This window comes from Amphiura filiformis, chromosome 5, assembly GCF_039555335.1.
Source record: "Amphiura filiformis chromosome 5, Afil_fr2py, whole genome shotgun sequence".
Taxonomy (NCBI): domain Eukaryota; kingdom Metazoa; phylum Echinodermata; class Ophiuroidea; order Amphilepidida; family Amphiuridae; genus Amphiura; species Amphiura filiformis.
Window position 1 is genome coordinate 74,785,886 of NC_092632.1, and position 18,724 is coordinate 74,804,609.

At 36.2% G+C, this 18,724-nt stretch overlaps 1 protein-coding gene across 1 annotated transcript; it reads left to right on the forward strand.

Annotated features, from left to right (window-relative positions):
* Window positions 1-205: 205 nt before the first annotated feature.
* On the forward strand, window positions 206-17,303 carry LOC140153699 (transmembrane protein 87A-like). Its single transcript, XM_072176523.1, has 5 exons — window positions 206-294; window positions 2,388-2,621; window positions 10,483-10,690; window positions 12,573-12,681; window positions 14,036-17,303. The coding sequence occupies exons 1-5, from the start codon at window positions 232-234 to the stop codon at window positions 14,082-14,084; spliced, it is 663 nt and encodes a 220-aa protein (XP_072032624.1). The 5' UTR covers window positions 206-231; the 3' UTR covers window positions 14,085-17,303.
* Window positions 17,304-18,724: the final 1,421 nt, after the last annotated feature.

Sequence of the window (18,724 nt, forward strand, 5' to 3'; positions counted from 1 at the left end):
TAGGCCTATTATAAGTAACATTTTAGACAAGAAATTAATTATTGAGTGTTATTTTTTAATTATTGTTGTTTCTTTCTTTACTTTCATTCTTTCTCCCTCTCTTCCTTCTTTCTTTCTCTCTTTCTTTCATCTTTTGTTCTTTCTTGAATCTTTTCTCCATTCTTTCTTTCTTTTCTTCCTTCCTTCATTTATTTTTTCTGTTCATCCCTTGGTAAATCCCTACACTACATTATGATAGTTGGGTTTTCATACTTCACAGTGTGTCTAATAGAAGGCTGCCTAAGTGTTTCTAATGTAAGTCAATGGTACATTAGCGGTGGGATTTCTCAAGATTTTGTTCCTCTGGTTCCCTGTACAAAAGTATAGGAAATTGCTGATTACCAGAAATTTTGATCAGATTGTCAGGATTTCTGTGTGCATTATCACACTCCCTGGTACATAGGTGGCTCAATTATTTGACAGAGCAGTATAACATTTTGTGGCATTTACCCAGATTTGAGCAATAGAGTAGAATATTTTTTAGCTATTTACTGAATTGGGCAGGTTTATGGCAACTGCATTTTACAACTTGACTAGCTCCTACTAGCACCATTTGGCATCATTTTATTTGATTTAGCAGAATTTTGCAGCACAATTTAGTTTCCAGAATTTTTAAGCTCTATGAATTATGATTTGCCACAATTTTGTGCCAATTTAAGCGCTATTTTTTTCTGCAATTTATTTACCACAGTCTGTGATTTTCAGAATTTTCTGTGATTTATACAGCAATTTGTCTGATTTAGCATGATTTCTTATTTATCTCCCATGGGGACTACTAGAACATCACTTCAGATAGATGAAATCCCAGTTTTCTTTGCTTTTTTCTGTATTTTGTTGCACTAGTGCCAGATGAGGCGGATGTCAGCAAGATTGCCATATGGAGGCCAAAACCAAAATTCCCTTTAACAAAATAAAAAAACACACCTCAATGGACTGGTACCCAACACAAAAACGTTTTAAAAAACGTTTTAAATAAGTTATATTTTGGCTTTTGGTTTAGGTAAAAACGTTTTAATAACATTAAAATGTCGGGTTATATAAAGGTCACGATAACGTTTTAAAACGTTTTGTGTGAAAACACACTACAACAGTATTTTTAAATGTTTTCAAAAAATGTTATTGTAAACTATTTTTGCAAACATTTTGGCCAAATATTGTGTCAATACTTAAATAACATTATGTTAAAATATTTGAACCCAGCAAACACAGAAATGTTCTTAAAATGGTTTTTTCAAAACCTTTTAATAACATTTAAATGTCGGGTTATATAAAGGTCATGAAAACGTTTTTAAAACGTTATTGAAAATATTTTGGGCAAACATTTTTTGCAAAGTATTTGTTCAACCCTAAAATAACATTCTGTTTAGAATGTTTTGTATCAAGTTTTCAAGAATGTTTTGTGAATGTTATTAAAACGTTTTTATACCCTTTATATAACCCGACATTTAAACTTTTTCTGTAAAACATTTTTGTTTGCTGAGCAGTAGATTATCAAAAATGTTTTTAAGGTTATGAAAACGTTTTATACTCTTAATATACCCTTTATATAACCCGACATTTAAGCGTTTTCTGACAACCTTTTATAACCTTTTGCGAATGATGTCGAAAAGCGTTTTGTGTTTGCTGGGTATATATGCTTGTAGATGGAATTCTATGGTACTTTTGTTGATGCAACCGCATGATGATGACATTTGTGACGTGTCATGACAAAAGCAGACACTTTTGGGCAGGTTATGAATTTTGAGGTTTTTATTTTGATATTTTGCTCCACAACGACGTTTTCCCCAATGAAATCGGACATTCCTAAGCGAAGATATTGAGTTAGGAAGTTATGGTATTATAAAATTGGAAATTGAGATATCAGCCTTTAAAAATATTATTGACAATGTTGAGAGTAGGAATTAACTTGAAAAATGTCTCAAAAAATACAAGATGCCAGTTATATTCCGGTCTGAAACTATCAGACAATATTTTTAACATTGATAACATCACAAATTCGCAACAAACCCAAATTATGAAAAAAACACCCACCGGCAGATTTTTGGCTATTTCTCCATTTACGATCCTGCCCAAAAGTGTCTGGTTTTGACATGACACGTCATATTTGTTCTGGTGCATTTTGTGACGCCGACTTCCAAATATAATCCAGTTTGACAGAGGATAATTTTGACCTTCTTACAAACACCAGAATTCAACTTTGAAATTTAAAGGTTTGGCAATGTTTTCAATGTAGTATAAAATTAGAATAAATTTCAAAAAGAAAAGAAATAGAACTAGCACATTTGCTTAGGCCAGATTTGCTTCTTAAAAGCATAAAACATTTTAATTTTGTGTTCTCCAAATTACAGCACAGCAATGCGGCAGACGTGGTGGCGATACTTGTACTCATTGTCAATGTAGGAATCTGCCTTTGGATACTACGGTTATTGCGTCAATCAATGAACCAACTAAAAATTCGCAAGAATATTACTCGACTGAAAACCTACAAGTGGCTGACAGGCTTTGTAGCTTTAGGTGTCTTTGCCAATTTTATCTTCCTCATGTGGTCAACTAGTACACACAAATGGGCATCATGTAATACAGTAAGTGGTTTATATATTAGGCTAAATTAAAAGTCAAAAAAGTGTCTTAGTGTCAAATTGGGAGGCGGAGCGCATTGATAGCTAGCTGGATTTGATCACATCTCTATATCTGGCATATGCGTTCATATAAATGCTTACAAATATTGAAAATTCCCAGTGTCCCTTAAGGCGTGGTGTATGAGCGACCTTGAAGTACAGGTATCTGGAGAAGGGAAGCAACAAGTTACCCCAAATCACAGCGACAGGTAGTGACTTGGCCGCCGAGTGTTAATATATATTTATTTTGGAAGGTTCGTGTTTGTTTTAAATTTTAGGCGCGTTTTTCCAAAATTTGATATTTTTGGTGATATTTCAAAAAGCGACATGCCAAAGACAAATCTTTTTGCACATACTTTGTTATTGCTAATACAACTCTTTTCTGCATACCTACGTTACAATTCGTTTTGGTGATTTAGTAATATTATAAATTTTGTGACTGCATTTTGGCGTTTTCGGTGCGATTTTAGGCTTACCGTGATTTAATGTTGATATCTGGTCTTGCTCCTTTTATAATTTCACTCTCGTAGTCCTCTTGGTGGGGTTTTTCATGATATATTTAGTTTGTATTTGCATGTAACAACCCAAAACCGACCTCTGATTTCAGGGTTGAAGGCTGTTTTCGGAATTCTCGTGGACTCAAACAAGTGCACAGTGGCGACTATGGTTTTATACTTCCCACATTGATGATTGCGTCTACGCCTAACAATATACTTCTTTTTATATGTTGACTGTAGCTGGTATATACACTGGTATACAAAGAATTGGTTACATGTCAATGACCGTTAACTTCAGGGATAGACCCTTAGATTATTTATGCGCCTTTCTATCATGCAGTATCTTTACCCGCAGACATGTGCCTGTGTCATGTGCCAATATTGTGTAACGTTAAAGGTTAATTCATTTCTTTGACTTCGAAGAAACTGTGTGATTCTATGGCCTAGCGGTCTAAAGCATTGTGGTTTCTATGCTGTTTTGGGCGTCGTTTGTTCGAAACCGTGCGTCTGTCACTTTTTTATGCTGCTTTATTTTTCCTTTGTTAATGCCTAGAAAAACTAATTTATAATTTCTTTTTGTATTTATTTATTTTAATTTAATTTAATTTAATTTAATTTAATTTAATTTAATTTAATTTAATTTAATTTTATTTTATTTTATTTATTTTATTTTTTTATTTTATTTTTTTTTTATTTATTTATTTTTTTTTTTTTTTTTTTTTTTTTTTTAAATTTATTTATTTATTTAATGACGTTTTGGGGCTCGAGAGAACGGACACATTTATTTATTTTTTTATTTTATTTTATTTTATTTTTTTATTTTTATTTTTTTTTTATTTATTTTTTTTTTTATTTATTTTTTTATTTTTATTTTATTTATTTATTTAATGACGTTTTGGGGCTCGAGAGAACGGACACATTTATTTAGTTAGTTAGTTAGTTGGCTTAGTGATACTATCCGTTGATTCAGAACCGGAAGGTGCTGGGTTCGATTCCCACCTATGCCTATTTTTTTAAAGGCTTGGAAAATTTCTGCAGTAAGTTTATTTGGCATGCGATCTCAGTTATTCATTTTCTGATGGCTGTGCCTCTTACAGACACCCTCCCTCTGGAATCCAAACCACAGTTCGCTCATTACACCTCCCTTAAGAAGACATTTTTGGAAATTCCCAAGTCTAAAAAAGTTTTTAAAAAATGGGAATTCAAATGTCTTCTTTATGGTGTCATGACATGCTGTCTTTTTTTTTCCGGAATTCCCACAGTCAGAAAGGGCAATATTTTGGGGAATTTCCATGTCTTCTTTTGAAAATGACCCTTTTTTGAGGGGGGAATTCAGGCGCGTATCCAGGAATTCATAGACCGGGGGGCGCCAAGTAGATTTGTGTGAAATACAATATGGCCGCGAAGCGGACATCCCGGAGTGCTTGCGCGACGCAGAGTGGTGTCTGACGGGGGATGTGCCCCCCTCAGAAGTGAGAAACTTTTACAAAATGAAGACCTAATTGAAGCCATTTGGTGGACCATTTTGGCACTATTATTATGTGAGATTTTAGTTTGAAAAAGTCGACAATTTGTGAAATGAGGGCCCAATTCATGGTCAAGTTTTCACTGTTAATGTTATTGTATAAATTATTGCTTTATAAATTTTGCTCGAAATTTTGCAAAATGAAGGCCCAATTGAAGCCATTTGGTGGGCGATTTTTGACACTATTATTTTGTACAATTTTATTATTTACTCTTACTGTAGGCCTAATTATCAAGTTATTGCCTAAAACATATACACGCGTCCAATACAGTAGCGAAAACGGCCAATGAGTTGTTTATCCATACGCACGGGGGGGGGGGGGTCCCCCCTCAAAAGTTTGGAAATTTTGCTAAATGAATGTCGAATTGAAGCCATTTTGGTGCATCATTTTTACACTATTTTTACAATATGATACAAAAGGGCCCGAACTCAATTTGCAAAAGTTTTATAGGCCTATAAGGCGTGAGACTCGCAATTACTAAAGCATGCATGGATAGATCATGTTGATGTTGAGCATTGACAGTGAGTCCGTCTTAATTAGGCCTACTGACTTTGGTGAAAAATGTGACGGGTGATCGGTGGGCCCGCAGTACTTAATTTCACATACTTTTGGGCCGAAGACTCGCCTTCAAGCAATGTCTAAATCATTACAGGCCATATAGGCCTATTATATACTTCCGATCGACCCGACTTTGTTTTTTTAGACATGTGCTATTTAACCTTTCCTCTCCTCTGCTCTCCTCAGGCTCCTTCCTCTCCTCTCCTCATCTCTTCTGGGCTTCTCTTCTCTTCTGGGCTTCTCTTCTCTTCTGGGCTTCTCTTCTTTTCTGGGCTTCTCTTCTTTTCTGGGCTTCTCTTCTTTTCTGGGTTTCTCTTCTTTTCTGGGCTTCTCTTCTTCTCTGGGCTTCTCTTCTCTTCTCTTCCGGGCCTCTTCTCTTCTCTTCTCTTCTCTTCTGGGCTTCTCTTCTTTTCCGCTTCTCTTATCTTCTCTTCCGGTCCGGGCCTCTTCTCTTCTGGGCTTCTCTTCTTCCGCTTCTCTTCCGGGCCTCTCCTCTCCTCTCCCCTCCCCTCCCCTCCTCTCTTCTCTTCTTTTTTTGCCCCCCCCCCCCTGCATTACGCATAATAATAGGCTTCTGTTTTCTATTGTGAAATACTTTATAATTTATGTGCCCATGAAGTTTCGCATACAGAAGCCATGGGGTGTCTGATGCCCCCTCAGAAGTGAGAAAATTTTGCAAAATGAAGACATAATTGGACTATTTTTGCACTATTATTGTGTAAAATTTAAGTTTGAAAAGGCCGAAAATTTGCCAAATGGCAGCCTTTCGTGGACAAGTTTTGACCTTTATTGTATGAATTACCCGGTATTGCTTTACATGTAAACATAAGGCCTCTCTCACGCAGTGGGGTGTCTCAGGGTGAATGTGAGGGGGAATATCAGAAGTGAGAAAATTTTGCAAAATGAAGACCTAATTGATGCCATTTGGTGGACCATTTTGGCAATATTATTGTGTAAAATTTTTAGTTTGAAAAAGCCGAAAATATAAAATTTGCGCGAAATGACAGGCCAATTGAAGCCATTTTTTTCACTGTTTTTGTATTTCATCAAGTACTGAGTGTTAAATATACAGAAGCGAAAACGGGCAGTTGTTTATATACACGCAGGCGGTGTCTGAGGCATTAAAAGGGGATGTTCCTCAGGCCTGAGAAGTTTTGAAATTTTGTAAAATGAAGGTCCAATTGAAGCCATTTGGTGCATAATTTTTACACTATAATACTCGTATATCATTGCTTTTTAAAACAATAAAGGGCCCAAACTCAATTTGTAAAATTTTAAATGTTACATTTTAGGCCTAAGACTTGATTCGCAATAAAAGCCTGCATGGATCGATGTTGAATTGAGGTCAGCATGGAGTCCGTCTTAGGCCTACTTTGGTGACAAAATGTGACGGGCCCTATCTGCTTTTGGGCAGAGGACCCACCTTCAAGAAATGCCGAAAATAATCACAGACCTTATAGATTGACCCGACTGCGGTTTAGGCATGGGCCTACTTATACGTGCAATTTAATCTTTCCTCTGCTCCTTTTCTCCCTTTTCTCTTCTTTTTTCTCCTTTTTTCCTCTTTCTCTTCTCTTCTCTCCTTTCCTTCTTTTTTGGGAGGAATTGGCTGGGCCCGCCGCCCCCCTGAATCTGCGCCTGAACGGTATACAAGTAGTACATGTCGTAACTGCTCAAAAATGCTCAAAACATCATATTTGCCCGCCCCCCGGCCCAAGCAATTTATGCCATAGGCCTACTTAAGTGTGCGGGCAAGTGTGCTCTCAAATTGCCAGCGCGCTCGAAAAGTAGGGGCCCCTGGTAGAATATAGGCTAGCATAGGGATATCTATAGTCGCATTTAATACGCATAAGGCCTAAATTGAAGCCTGCAAATTAATGTCCCGTTCCCCTAGTTCGATCTCTCCTTTCTCTTCCCCCCCTCCTTCCTCTCTCTCTCTTTCCCTTTTTTTTTTTTTTTTTTTTTGTACCGAAGGCGCCCGTTCAAAAAGGGCTAAATACGCTACTGGAATTCCCAGAGCAAAAATTTTTAGTGAATCCCATGTCTTCTTCAGGGGGAGTGCCTCTAATTTCTGTAATAGCCTATTATTACTGTATAATAGAGAATGTGTTTGATTATGCTATATATTGTCATCAAAGGAAATATAACTTTCAGAAATCGATTTGACTACCCAGCAAACACAAAAACGTTTTAAAAACATTTTAAATAAGTTATATTTTGGCTTTTGGTTTATGTAAAAACGTTTTAATAACATTAAAATGTCGGGTTATATAAAGGTCATGTTAACGTTTTAAAACGTTTTGTATGAAAACACACTACAACAATATTTTTAAATGTTTTCAAAAAATGTTATTGTAAACTATTTTTGCAAACATTTTTACCAAATATTGTGTCAATACTTAAATAACATTATGTTAAAATACAGAGGATGATTTAAGGAAGCCCCATCATGCACTGTAAAAGTGTTATCACTAGTGTTTCAACTGCCACTTTACTTTTCAAATCCCATTGAACTCTGTGCAAAAGATGTTGTTTTAGAATTGCCCGTGTGTCATTATTACTTGGTCAATTTCAGATCTAAAGTGGTGTATGCATGAAGGATAATTCACGCCTTCTGTAGATAACATAAAATGTGAAATCGACCAACTTTTAGAAGGTGTTTTTATTGTAAATATATCTGTCCAAATTCAAATTTAACCATGTGTGTGTATGCAGTGGGCGAGCAGTGGTGTCATGTTCACTCACACAGCTGTGCTAACCGCAAGACTTGCTGGGAAGTGCTTAAATCATCCTCTGGTTAAAATATTTGAACCCAGCAAACACAGAAATGTTCTTAAAATGTTTTTTTCAAAACCTTTAAATAACATTTAAATGTCGGGTTACATAAAGGTCATGAAAACGTTTTTAAAACGTTATTGAAAATATTTTGGGCAAACATTTTTTCGCAAAATATTTTTTTTCAACCCCAAAATAACATTTTGTTTAGACTGTTTTGTATCAAGTTTTCAAGAATGTTTTTGGAATGTAATTAAAACGTTTTTATACCCTTTATATAACCCGACATTTAAACGTTTTCTGTAAAACATTTTTGTTTGTTGAGCAGTTGATTATCAAAAATGTTTTTTAAGGTTATGAAAGCGTTTTATACTCTTAATATACCCTTTATATAACCCGACATTTAAGCGTTTTCTGACAACCTTTTATAAACTTTTTGCGAATGATGTCGAAAACGCGTTTTGTGTTTGCTGGGTAGACAATAAAGATGTATTCATGAGCATCATTTAGTAGATTAGTTTTGTTTATCCTTCTCACCCCTTCCGAGATGATTCTGATGAAAGTGATGAGCTGATTATGGTGGTAGTGGTAGTGCGAATGATGACGACAAAAATAATAATTTCACTGTCACCAAAACTGGCTCATTCTGCCATACTGCAAAATGCAAGGGAAAGTGTTTTTTTCATAAGTCAGCCCCATAAGTCCAATCGCTATTGTAACTTCCGTTTTTTGGGGACACTTTGACCTCTGACATATCGGGGAAATTGCTGTAATTATTATTAATTTATTTATTATTGTCATAATATTATCTTTAAAAATATTCAAATAATTAACTTATTTAATAATGTTTTTTGGGGTTTGTTTTTATTCTTGTAAAACATTTTAGATTATATTTTGTAAGCACAAAAACCAATTTTTCTGAATTTTCTCAATAGGTCAGACGGCAAAGTGTCCCAAAACTGCAAAAACTGTCCCACAATGCATTGCAAACTTCCAATGCCGATTTGGTTTATTCAGTGGCGGCGCCAGGAATTGCCATAAAAAGTGGAAATTTTTGTAATTTGGGGTTTTTACTGGGGGGCAAGAAATCTGACTGGGGGAATTCCCCCAGTCCCCTGTGGTGCCGCCACTGGCTCCATTAAAATTTACTATTTGATTACACAATGCAAATCTCAACTGAACTTACGGTTTAAGGCGTCAGGACTCTGGGATAGTAATTATTTAGCTCCTTGATTTATTTTTATTCTGATCTCTGTATGTCCTGTCCACCTACCTCTGCTGCAAATATATCTGATTACTACTACTAGTGGATCCAAACCAGAATAAAAATAAATCAAAAAGCAAAATAAGAAAGGGGCATATTACTATCACAGAGCCTGATGCCTCGAACCGAGGCTATACTTAAAATTAAGATAATCTGTTAAACAATTTTGCCATTGATAACCTTATATCACAGAATTTGTGTATATTTTTAATCTTAAAGGAGGATTTCGTGATCCTAGCATCTTCTTTTTATGACATTTTCAGTAGATATCCACGAAAAAAGCTTATTTCCAAAATTTCAGTTGATTCCGATTTTGCGTTTGCGAGTTATGCATGATTATGTGTATTACACTGCTCCATAGACAATGTGTTGTAATTTTGTTCTGGTGCACCAGAACGAAATTCAAATTTGGCGATATTTTTGCTAATCGAATTAATCTGCAAGAAATATTTGGTACATAAACATTATGTAGCCAGAGTTATCCAGTGGTGTAAAAATCTCAACTTTTTTTGGGAAAAGTGGGGGATGAGGCTGTGGATCACGAAATGCCCCTTTAAGGACTGGAGCCAGATTTGTCAGTTTTTCTTTTCTATGGCCATATTCTTTATTTTATCTTTTTAAAATGACCTGATTAATAAAATCTTGGTCTTAAACAAATGTGTAGTCTGTGCTACAGACTGTGTACCTAATACCTATATTACCCATAGGGAGAGAATACTGGGAACCACACACTCTAGGAAACCTCACGGCAGCCCTCCTCAATCATGTTGAGTCTTTGGCGCTCCTCTCACGGCTTTGCCGCTTGTACCCCCTTGCGAAATAGTCTTTGACAAAGATTACCAAATGTGTGACTACATTTCAATAAAGCGCTTCAGACTCCAGTATTATGCGTACAATATTGTATGTACACTATATACGTTATTTAATCTATTGCCATTCTATTTCCAGTAATGTTTAAGTTCTAGCGAATGTTTGATGACGAAAAATCGATAATATGTTACATACAATATCTAGCAGAAATATATTATCGATTTTACGTCATCAAACATTCGTTAGAACTTAAACATTACTGGAAATAGAATGGCAATAGATTAAATAACGTACATATTGTACATACAATATTGTAATATAATAAAAATCTGTATACTGCTTTAGAGTAAATTTACTTCCACTTTTAATGATTCTCTGTCCATTTTTTTTTATAGAATTCCGACACATTATGGATGGATGATGCCTATTGGAGTATTTCAAGTTGTATATTACTAGTAGCAATGATGATATTAGTTGGACCCAAACAAATCAAACACTACACCCCAGGACAGTACAGGTTCTCTGCATTAGTGAATGATGAGTCAGAGGACTATGAGGAAGATGAGGAGAGTCAGCAACCACCAACATCCAATGATGCCTTTGGTATGTTAACATGTCTTAAACCACAGATATTGGAACCAATATCTGTGCTTAAACCAACATTTCAGAACCCTTCTCCTGAGCAGTGGTGTCAAGAAATTTTCAGGGATGAAAATGGGGAGGACAAAATGACTAACTAGGCCTCTGACGAAAACTTGCAAATTTGGGCCTTTACATTTGGGTAGCCCCTCACACTTAAAAGCTGGCTATGCTGTTGCTTCTGGGTCAACTCCATTGACTCACAGTCAGAGGATGACATTAGGCGTGTTTAGGCGGTCACAAGTACAGTCAACAGTAACTACAATCGAAACTAAACTTAACAGTAGTGCTTGTGTAAATGCACTTACAAGTAGCTACATGCAAGTTACTTTTGATGGGTTGGTGGACCAGCTTATCACATCATCGGCAATGGGTTACCAATTATAAGAATGGCCTATAGATTTTTGGCCTCCACACATATGTGGGGCTTATGTTATTATTCAAATGGTTGTTTCTCCATTTGCTCGTTTGTTTGTTTGTTTGGCTGTACGGGCGGAAGCACATTCATTAATCCACTATGCAATTCCATCGCAATAACTGATCAACTTCAAACTTGGTATGGTGATTGGATATAGTGGCCTGATGTGCTGTATAATTTTGTGTCATGTTATTTGCATATCAATTGGGCTTTCATTTGCACACATTTTCTAACTGAAAGTGTACACCCTGCATCAATAAATTTTTCTCAAATTGGCCCCCTTTGAGTTTGACTGATCTAGATCCAGCACCCCTCCTCCTCTTCCCCCACATCATATACCATTAATGCCTAACAATAGTAACCGTTTTATTCCTTCTATTTCAAACTAATTCGCTTGTTTTAAAGAAGAAAATTTTACCAAAACGGTTACATTTCAGCACATCACATCAAAGCTCACCGGATTGGGTGCCCTATTCCTTTTTTAAAGGAATTTTAATTTAAACATTGAAGCTATCTAGCAAGGTGCATTTTAAATCTAAGTGAAGATTATTAAAGTAGATCTACAGCTTGAACTGATTATAGGTTAATAACTGCGCATTAGTTATTTGGAGGCATTGTGAAAAATCTAAACATTTTGCCTTTGGAACCGAGGAATATCCTGAGGGGTACAGCCGAGGATATTCCGAGGTCCAAAGCAAAATGTTTAGATTTTCACAATGCCCGACTATATAACTGATGCAAAGTTATTAACCAATCCTCATAACCGTCATTTTTAACTCATCACTCAACTAAATCTCAAGATTTTATTCTCCGAAATTTATTGAAAGAAACAATTTTTATCAAAACTTTTATTTCGCCCTTCAAAAAGTCGAACAGGCTAAAACGGACTTACCAATTACAGCACTGCGCAATCACGCCATGTGCAAATATGGTAGTTGCGTGCGTACTACCCGGAAGTCATTGTACCGCGTAAGCATACGCGGAGGTCATTGATGGATATCAATAACCTTTGCACCGGTGTGCGTATATCATCTAACAAGCAATTTAATTGGGACGCACATATGGCGTGATACGCGGAGGTTATGAATGGTTGTTATAATGAGTTGGTGGACCAGCTTATCCCCTCATTGGCAATGAGTTGCCAATTATAAGAATGACCTATAGATTTGTTAATTAGGGATTCAATCATGTTTCACCGTTGTTCATCACCGTTTAACAACGATGCGGCCGCGTCGTCTGCATGGTTTACTTTGCGAGGGCAGCTTTAGCTGCCCGAGCAAAGTAAACCACAAAGTAATTACAAATAATGTAATGTAATGTAATATATAATTTATATTGAAAGTCTCACAACAATGTACATTTTTACTGATCTGTGTGGTTATGATTCATCAAATCGCAAATAATTTTAGTTTAATTTTTTTCTTACAGATTCTGTCAAATTGCGTTCAGCAGTTGAGAAGCCACAGCATGATGACACGACAATGTCTGCTAATGTTGCGAGTGGAATAGATGGGAATTTACAACCTTTTACTGATGCGTAAGTTCCCTTAACTTAATACCTGACAAAAAGACAAAATAATTATGTTACCGGTAGCCTCTATTTATCACCTTAGCAATTCGTGGGCATTTCATTGGACACTGCTTCAAATCGGGAACTTTCACTTTAAGCTCTGGCATACAGATGCCACATAGATGTGTGTGCAAAACAGTTGCCTCATTGTGTTGATATCACCAACGAGGGGCAGTCAAAAGTTTGCAGAACAAGGTATGCTACTTTGTCGCACAGTATTGAATTTGGTTGATTTGAAAGCTTGTTCCTTCAAAACATTACTGCAAAGATATTAGATTTTTGCATCACTGTATATATACAGTGTCCTGCCCATATATGGGCAGGATACTCTTCAGAAGCATACATCCATGAATTCACAGGTACTACCAGAAGTGAATACAGGGTCATCATGGAAATTTCTCCTGACGGTGGTGAAAACTCAAATGAAATTTAAAAATTTACAGTTGCTGTAAATGGTAATGAAGTTGTTGATATTCTGCAATAGCAACGAAATGGTCCTTAGAGTTCAAGGATGGAACGAGCGTCCTTGAAGATCATCCAAGGTACAAAAGACTTGCTGACGTCACCACTAATGATATACGTGTTGGAACAGTGGCATTTATAATGAATAAAGAAGCAAACAAGAAAGAGGACATTGTTGAAACATTGTTTTTGTGTTTTAGGAAAAAGGATTATTGATGAGGGCAAACAGTATGTAAAATTGCCAAAAAAAGGGGCATTTCTCATGGAAATGAGATGTAAAATAGTGTTTGAAAAGTTAGCAGACAAGGGTGGGGAGTGGGGGTTGATCACTAGAGGGAGAGAGATGTCAGTTGTTTAATGCAGTTGTTGAATATCTTACAAAATGAAATGTAAACAAGCCCCAGAATATTCCAACATTTTGTTTACTATGTTAGTTAAAGGAGGATTTCGTGATCCTAGCATCCTCTTTTTATGACATTTTTCAGTACATATCCACGAAAAAAGCCTATTCCCAAAATTTCAGTTGATTCCGATTTTGCGTTTGCGAGTTATGCATGATTATGTGTATTACACTGCTCCATAGACAATGCGTTGTAATTTCGTTCTGGTGCACCAGAACAAAATTCAAATTTCACGATATCTTTGCAAAACAAATTAATCTGCAAGAAATATTTTGTACATAAACATTAAGTAGCCAGAGGTTTCCAGTGATATAAAAATCTCAACTTTTTTTGAGAAAAGTGGGGGGATGAGGCTGTGGATCACGAAATGCCCCTTTAAGTTTATTTTAATTTTTCATTTTGTCTATATGAAGAGCATAACTGTGTTGTTTTAATCATTTGAAATTTGTTCTTTTCAGTTTTCTTGGAACATCTAATACCAAGGAGGAACAGGAGGTTCTCAATTGAAGACCACAGTTATCTTTTCTCATGCCAAGAAGTTTCTTAATTGTTGAGGATTTCATTGATCACCTTGTATAATGAAGGGGTATCAAAAAGTTTTAGAAATCACCCAGAAGTGAAGGAGCTATATCAATGAAATTTAACTGGTCCTTATGTACATTATGGTCCAAAAATAGTCTTGTAGGTATTATTTACTTTCTTTACAGGTGGTGTTAGATGGGCAGCAGGCACATTACCTGCATGATTGAGGTACGCAGCATGAAGGGTTAGGCCTACAATGCCCAGAAAATCGATGATGAAGGCCCTCTACAGTGATGATTGCCCGTCATATGGCACTATTGCTTTTTGAAAAAGGAATTTCCAAACTGGCCACATGTCCTTCACAGATGATCAAGAAGTGGACGTCCATCACTTGGGGATGATGCGGCCACAGTGAAGAAAGTGGAGGATCTTATCATGAAAAGGTTATGCGCATACCGCCCATCTAGCACCACCTGTAAAGAGAGTAAACATACTTAAGTTTTGGAGCATAATGTACAGTAATTACACTGACAAATTTTTATCGATATAGCTCCTTGATCACTTCTGGGCGATTTCTATTGATACCCCTCGTATGTGCAGTGTGCAGAGGCCTTGTTGTGCACTTATATCCACAAACGTTTTTTTTATATAAAAAATTTACATTGCAGACAAATGTAACTATATTTGTGGAATTGGTATACATGTAATGTTATACAGGAAATGATGTCCGTTGAAGAGTATATTACAACCATACATAATGAAGGAATATTCCAGTAGTGTGAACAAAGTAACCATCTGACCTTGTTGTAGAGGTCTTATAAGGAATTCTATGTATGGCACTAGGTTCCATTGGTCTTCAGCTGTGCATGTGTGCAAAATTATTGAACACATTTTGGCCTTGGTAACAAACCTATCGAACTAGAAGCGCAATTTTGGAATTCATTGACATGAATTTTTAAGGTGCAAAAAGTAATTTTTAAATAAAAAAAACCCATTCATTGTAATGAAGTAATGCCTTTTGTAGATTTTTGCCTTAGAACTGTTACTTTTATATAACTCCATAGTTACTGCATTGAACTATATTCAGTTGAAATCCATACACCCCTATGGAAGACATAAATTAATCTCGCACACAGGGAGTGTAGATTTCAAATTGACTCATTCATTCATGTAACCCCTGTACCACCTAGACCTATGACTGCCCATCCCTGACCGTGGCAGTAGGTGAAGCCACGTATCCAAGGTGATTTTGGTCGGGTGGTCGGACGCACAGAAATAAGCGTTCATGTCTGAAGAGAAAGGCGCGCTCGTTTGCGTGATTGTTACGCCATTATCGCTCGCGTCAAATGCAACATGTTCCATAGACGTGAACATATCTGCTTGCTTGCATCCGGGTATGCGTCCTTGTCAAAGTCGTTGCTAAGCAGTGTCGGCTTCACTACGCGAACCAAAGTCACTGGTCTAGGTACTTGTTTGTCTGGGCATGTAACCCCATTTGAAATTCACACTCCCTGTGTGGAAGATTAAGGTCATGTGTTCCACAGGGGGTGCAGGCCTATGTATTTCAACTGGAATAGCTTATTGTATCACTGGTTCAATTCAAATATTTTGGTAATTTGCTTCATTAAATAACATTTTTGTAATCAGTATTCCATTGTCCACAAAGGGCTATCAAGTGAATCCAGAGTCCATAAATATATTCCACCTAGGTGTGATATTCCGTTTGTATATTTCACAGATCCAAACATTTCTGTTAGCCCTGATCAGGGTCGGCTTTACCTTTCTGGGGCCCAGGGCCAGGCCAAAATTTGGAGGCGCCAAAACTCACTGTGAGGCAGGCATGTACACTGAAGTGGCCAAATTTTGGTTTACGTATAAGATTGACAGTGGCAGTGGATGAATCAAAATTTAGAGGGAGACAAACATATTTTGTTCCAATTCTAATAGGACATTGGCACGTGAAGCTCACAAAAAAATCAATTTCAGACTACTAAAAAAAGTATTTTAGTCCCAAATGAAGGTGAATTATGCTATTTGAAGGGCCGGTGACAATTTACATTGTTTTTTGCCCTGCAGTGTGCGTACACATCGTAGTCTGCTAAGGGCATGTGCATTTTAAATCGCCCGCCACATTTCATACAATATAAGAAAGCCATTGAACAGTGTAGCGGCTCGTTCGAGCATATCGATCGAGTCCCTCGCCTTTGTTGATAAACAGTGATGTCAAGTGGTCTATAGAAGTGGTTGTTTTGCAATATGACAAATTTGAACTGAGCCACTGACATAGACAATTAATTTGATCATGGCTGGACCAAGCAGGCCTAGTGCTATCCATTTCACTGGAGATGCCATGTAAATATCAACATATTTTCCAATATATTATGTGCTTTTCACCGAGTTCTCATCTAACATGGAAGAGTGAAATATCCTTCAAAAAATATTTTGTGAGGTTTTTTATTTTTCACGTTCTTCAGGGGGCTGGCATTTTCTTCGAAAGAGGGTCCCACATTTACAAAAAGTCAGTGTCAATAAAATTGCGACTCCACCCTATTTTGGCAACAAATATTTCACGATTCCCCCCACCACCGATACACCTTACCCCCTAAACAGGCTAAAATTGAAATCAGTCTTTTTGAATAAAATAAACATCTTGCGATAATTCTATGACCCCCCTATTTTTGTTCTTTCCAAAACTTTATGACCCCCAGTATATTTGGGACCCCCTTCTGAAGAAAATGCCAGCCCCCTCATGGTTAATTTAAAAGTCTGTACAAATATTTTGATCCATAGTGCAACTGTTTGAAACAGTATACTGTAAAAGTCAATATTTTCGCGAGAAGATATTTTCGCGATTTGGAAGATTTTGTCAATTGCGCGAGAATTAAATTTCGCGGTTTTGATATTGATACAATAGAAACCTAATGCAAAAGCTTATTTTCGCGAATTTTTATTTTCGCGATTTTATGTCCACTCGCGAAATTCGTGAAAATAAAAACCTCGCGAAAATTTCTACTTTTACAGTAACCATACCACCTGTTCTGAACAGCTCAAATTGTGAAAATTAAAATATCTACTATTCAGTATGTGAAAGTCATTATAATGCAATTATTAATGGATCCAAAATGAGCGTTTATTGCGTTTCGACAGTATTTTTTGTGGGACATGAGAGCACCTCAGACCTATCGAATTGCATTCTGAATACGAAGCATGACTTTCTGATATCAAATACTTTTCATTTTTTTAAATCACAATATAATACAAATTTTATGACAAATTATAAAAATTTGATATTTTTCAAATTTTGATATATAACAGTCCTCGAAGTAAATTATATAAATCTAATGATATATTCTTAAAGTGTATGTAGCAGGGAGGAAAAGCCGACGGTCAATTGAAAATTTTGACCTTTCATATTGAAGATATGGATTTTTTTCCCAAAAGACCTAATTTTTTTTGGTGTTTTGGGAAAAAAATCCATATCTTCAATCTGAAAAGGTCAAAAATTCAATTGATCGCCTTGCTTTTCATCCCACCTACATACACTTTAAGTATAAATCATCAGATTTATAAAGTTTACTTCAAGTACTGTTAAATATAAAAAATATCAATTTTAATGATTTGCCATAAAATGTGTATTAAATTGCAATTTCAAAAATCAAAATTATTTGATATCAGAATGACATTCTTCGTATTCAGAATGCAATTCGATATGTCTGATGTGCTCTAATGTCCCAAAATAAATACTGTCCAAACGTTCATACCCCAGCCCTTAATGAGTTGCAGATGTAAATTGAATGTAAATCTTGTTTTTCCATTCCTGCATTTCTCTATTTTCCTGCTTTTCCCTGAATCAAAGTTGAGTGCAAAAACAAATGTCACCATCTAAGGATGAGTGGTTTTTCATATTAGACAGCAATTGTCCATGATGATGATGTGATCATCAGAGGTGATGTACCCTAAAAACCAAAATATCCATGTTTTGCATAAAACCCAGGGGGACTCAAGCCCTCAACCTAACCCACCCCCAAAGGACACATACCTGCACCTATTGGTTTAATTTGTGTATAAAATTTGGTCACCTTTAATATTTTTTTAAATTACAACAATCCTGGGGTGTGGCATTATTTCAGAACTGGATGTACACATTTTTTGTTCAAGTAAACCTAACATACCCCAGGATTTTCGAAATAAGAGAATTGAAGTTGACCATATTTTACACAAAACCTAAGGGAGCAAACCATCACAGCTGATTTCCAATAATCAGAAGGGGAAACATCCCCCCCCCTATGGAACCAGCAGCTATGAGATGCCATACATAATGCAAGCCATACTTTTGGCCTGGAGGAGTGGGGTACTTGAATTACTTTATGACAGGGTGTGACGCCCAAAATTGTGCTCTTTTAGGGTGATTTTGATATAAAATTGGATCGATTGAGCCCATATTTATTGAGTGAGCTATGAGTTTTAAAATATTGGGCCGAGGCGTAGTCGAGTCCAATATTTTAAAACTTCGGAGAAGATTCAATAAATATTGGGCGTAAAGCATCAATTTTATCATTATTATATTTTGGATCCAATATTTTCACACACTTGGGCTCATCAAAACATAATAATGGCAAAATATT

What these genes read in the sequence shown, in the direction of transcription:
- LOC140153699 (XM_072176523.1), top strand. Translation starts at nt 232, where the DNA reads ATGATAGTTGGGTTTTCATACTTCACAGTGTGTCTAATAGAAGGCTGC. An exon ending in GCTGCCTAAGTGTTTCTAAT is followed by an intron (nt 295 to 2,387) that starts GTAAGTCAATGG and finishes TCCAAATTACAG; the next exon opens with CACAGCAATGCGGCAGACGT. An exon ending in TTACAACCTTTTACTGATGC is followed by an intron (nt 12,682 to 14,035) that starts GTAAGTTCCCTT and finishes TGTTCTTTTCAG; the next exon opens with TTTTCTTGGAACATCTAATA.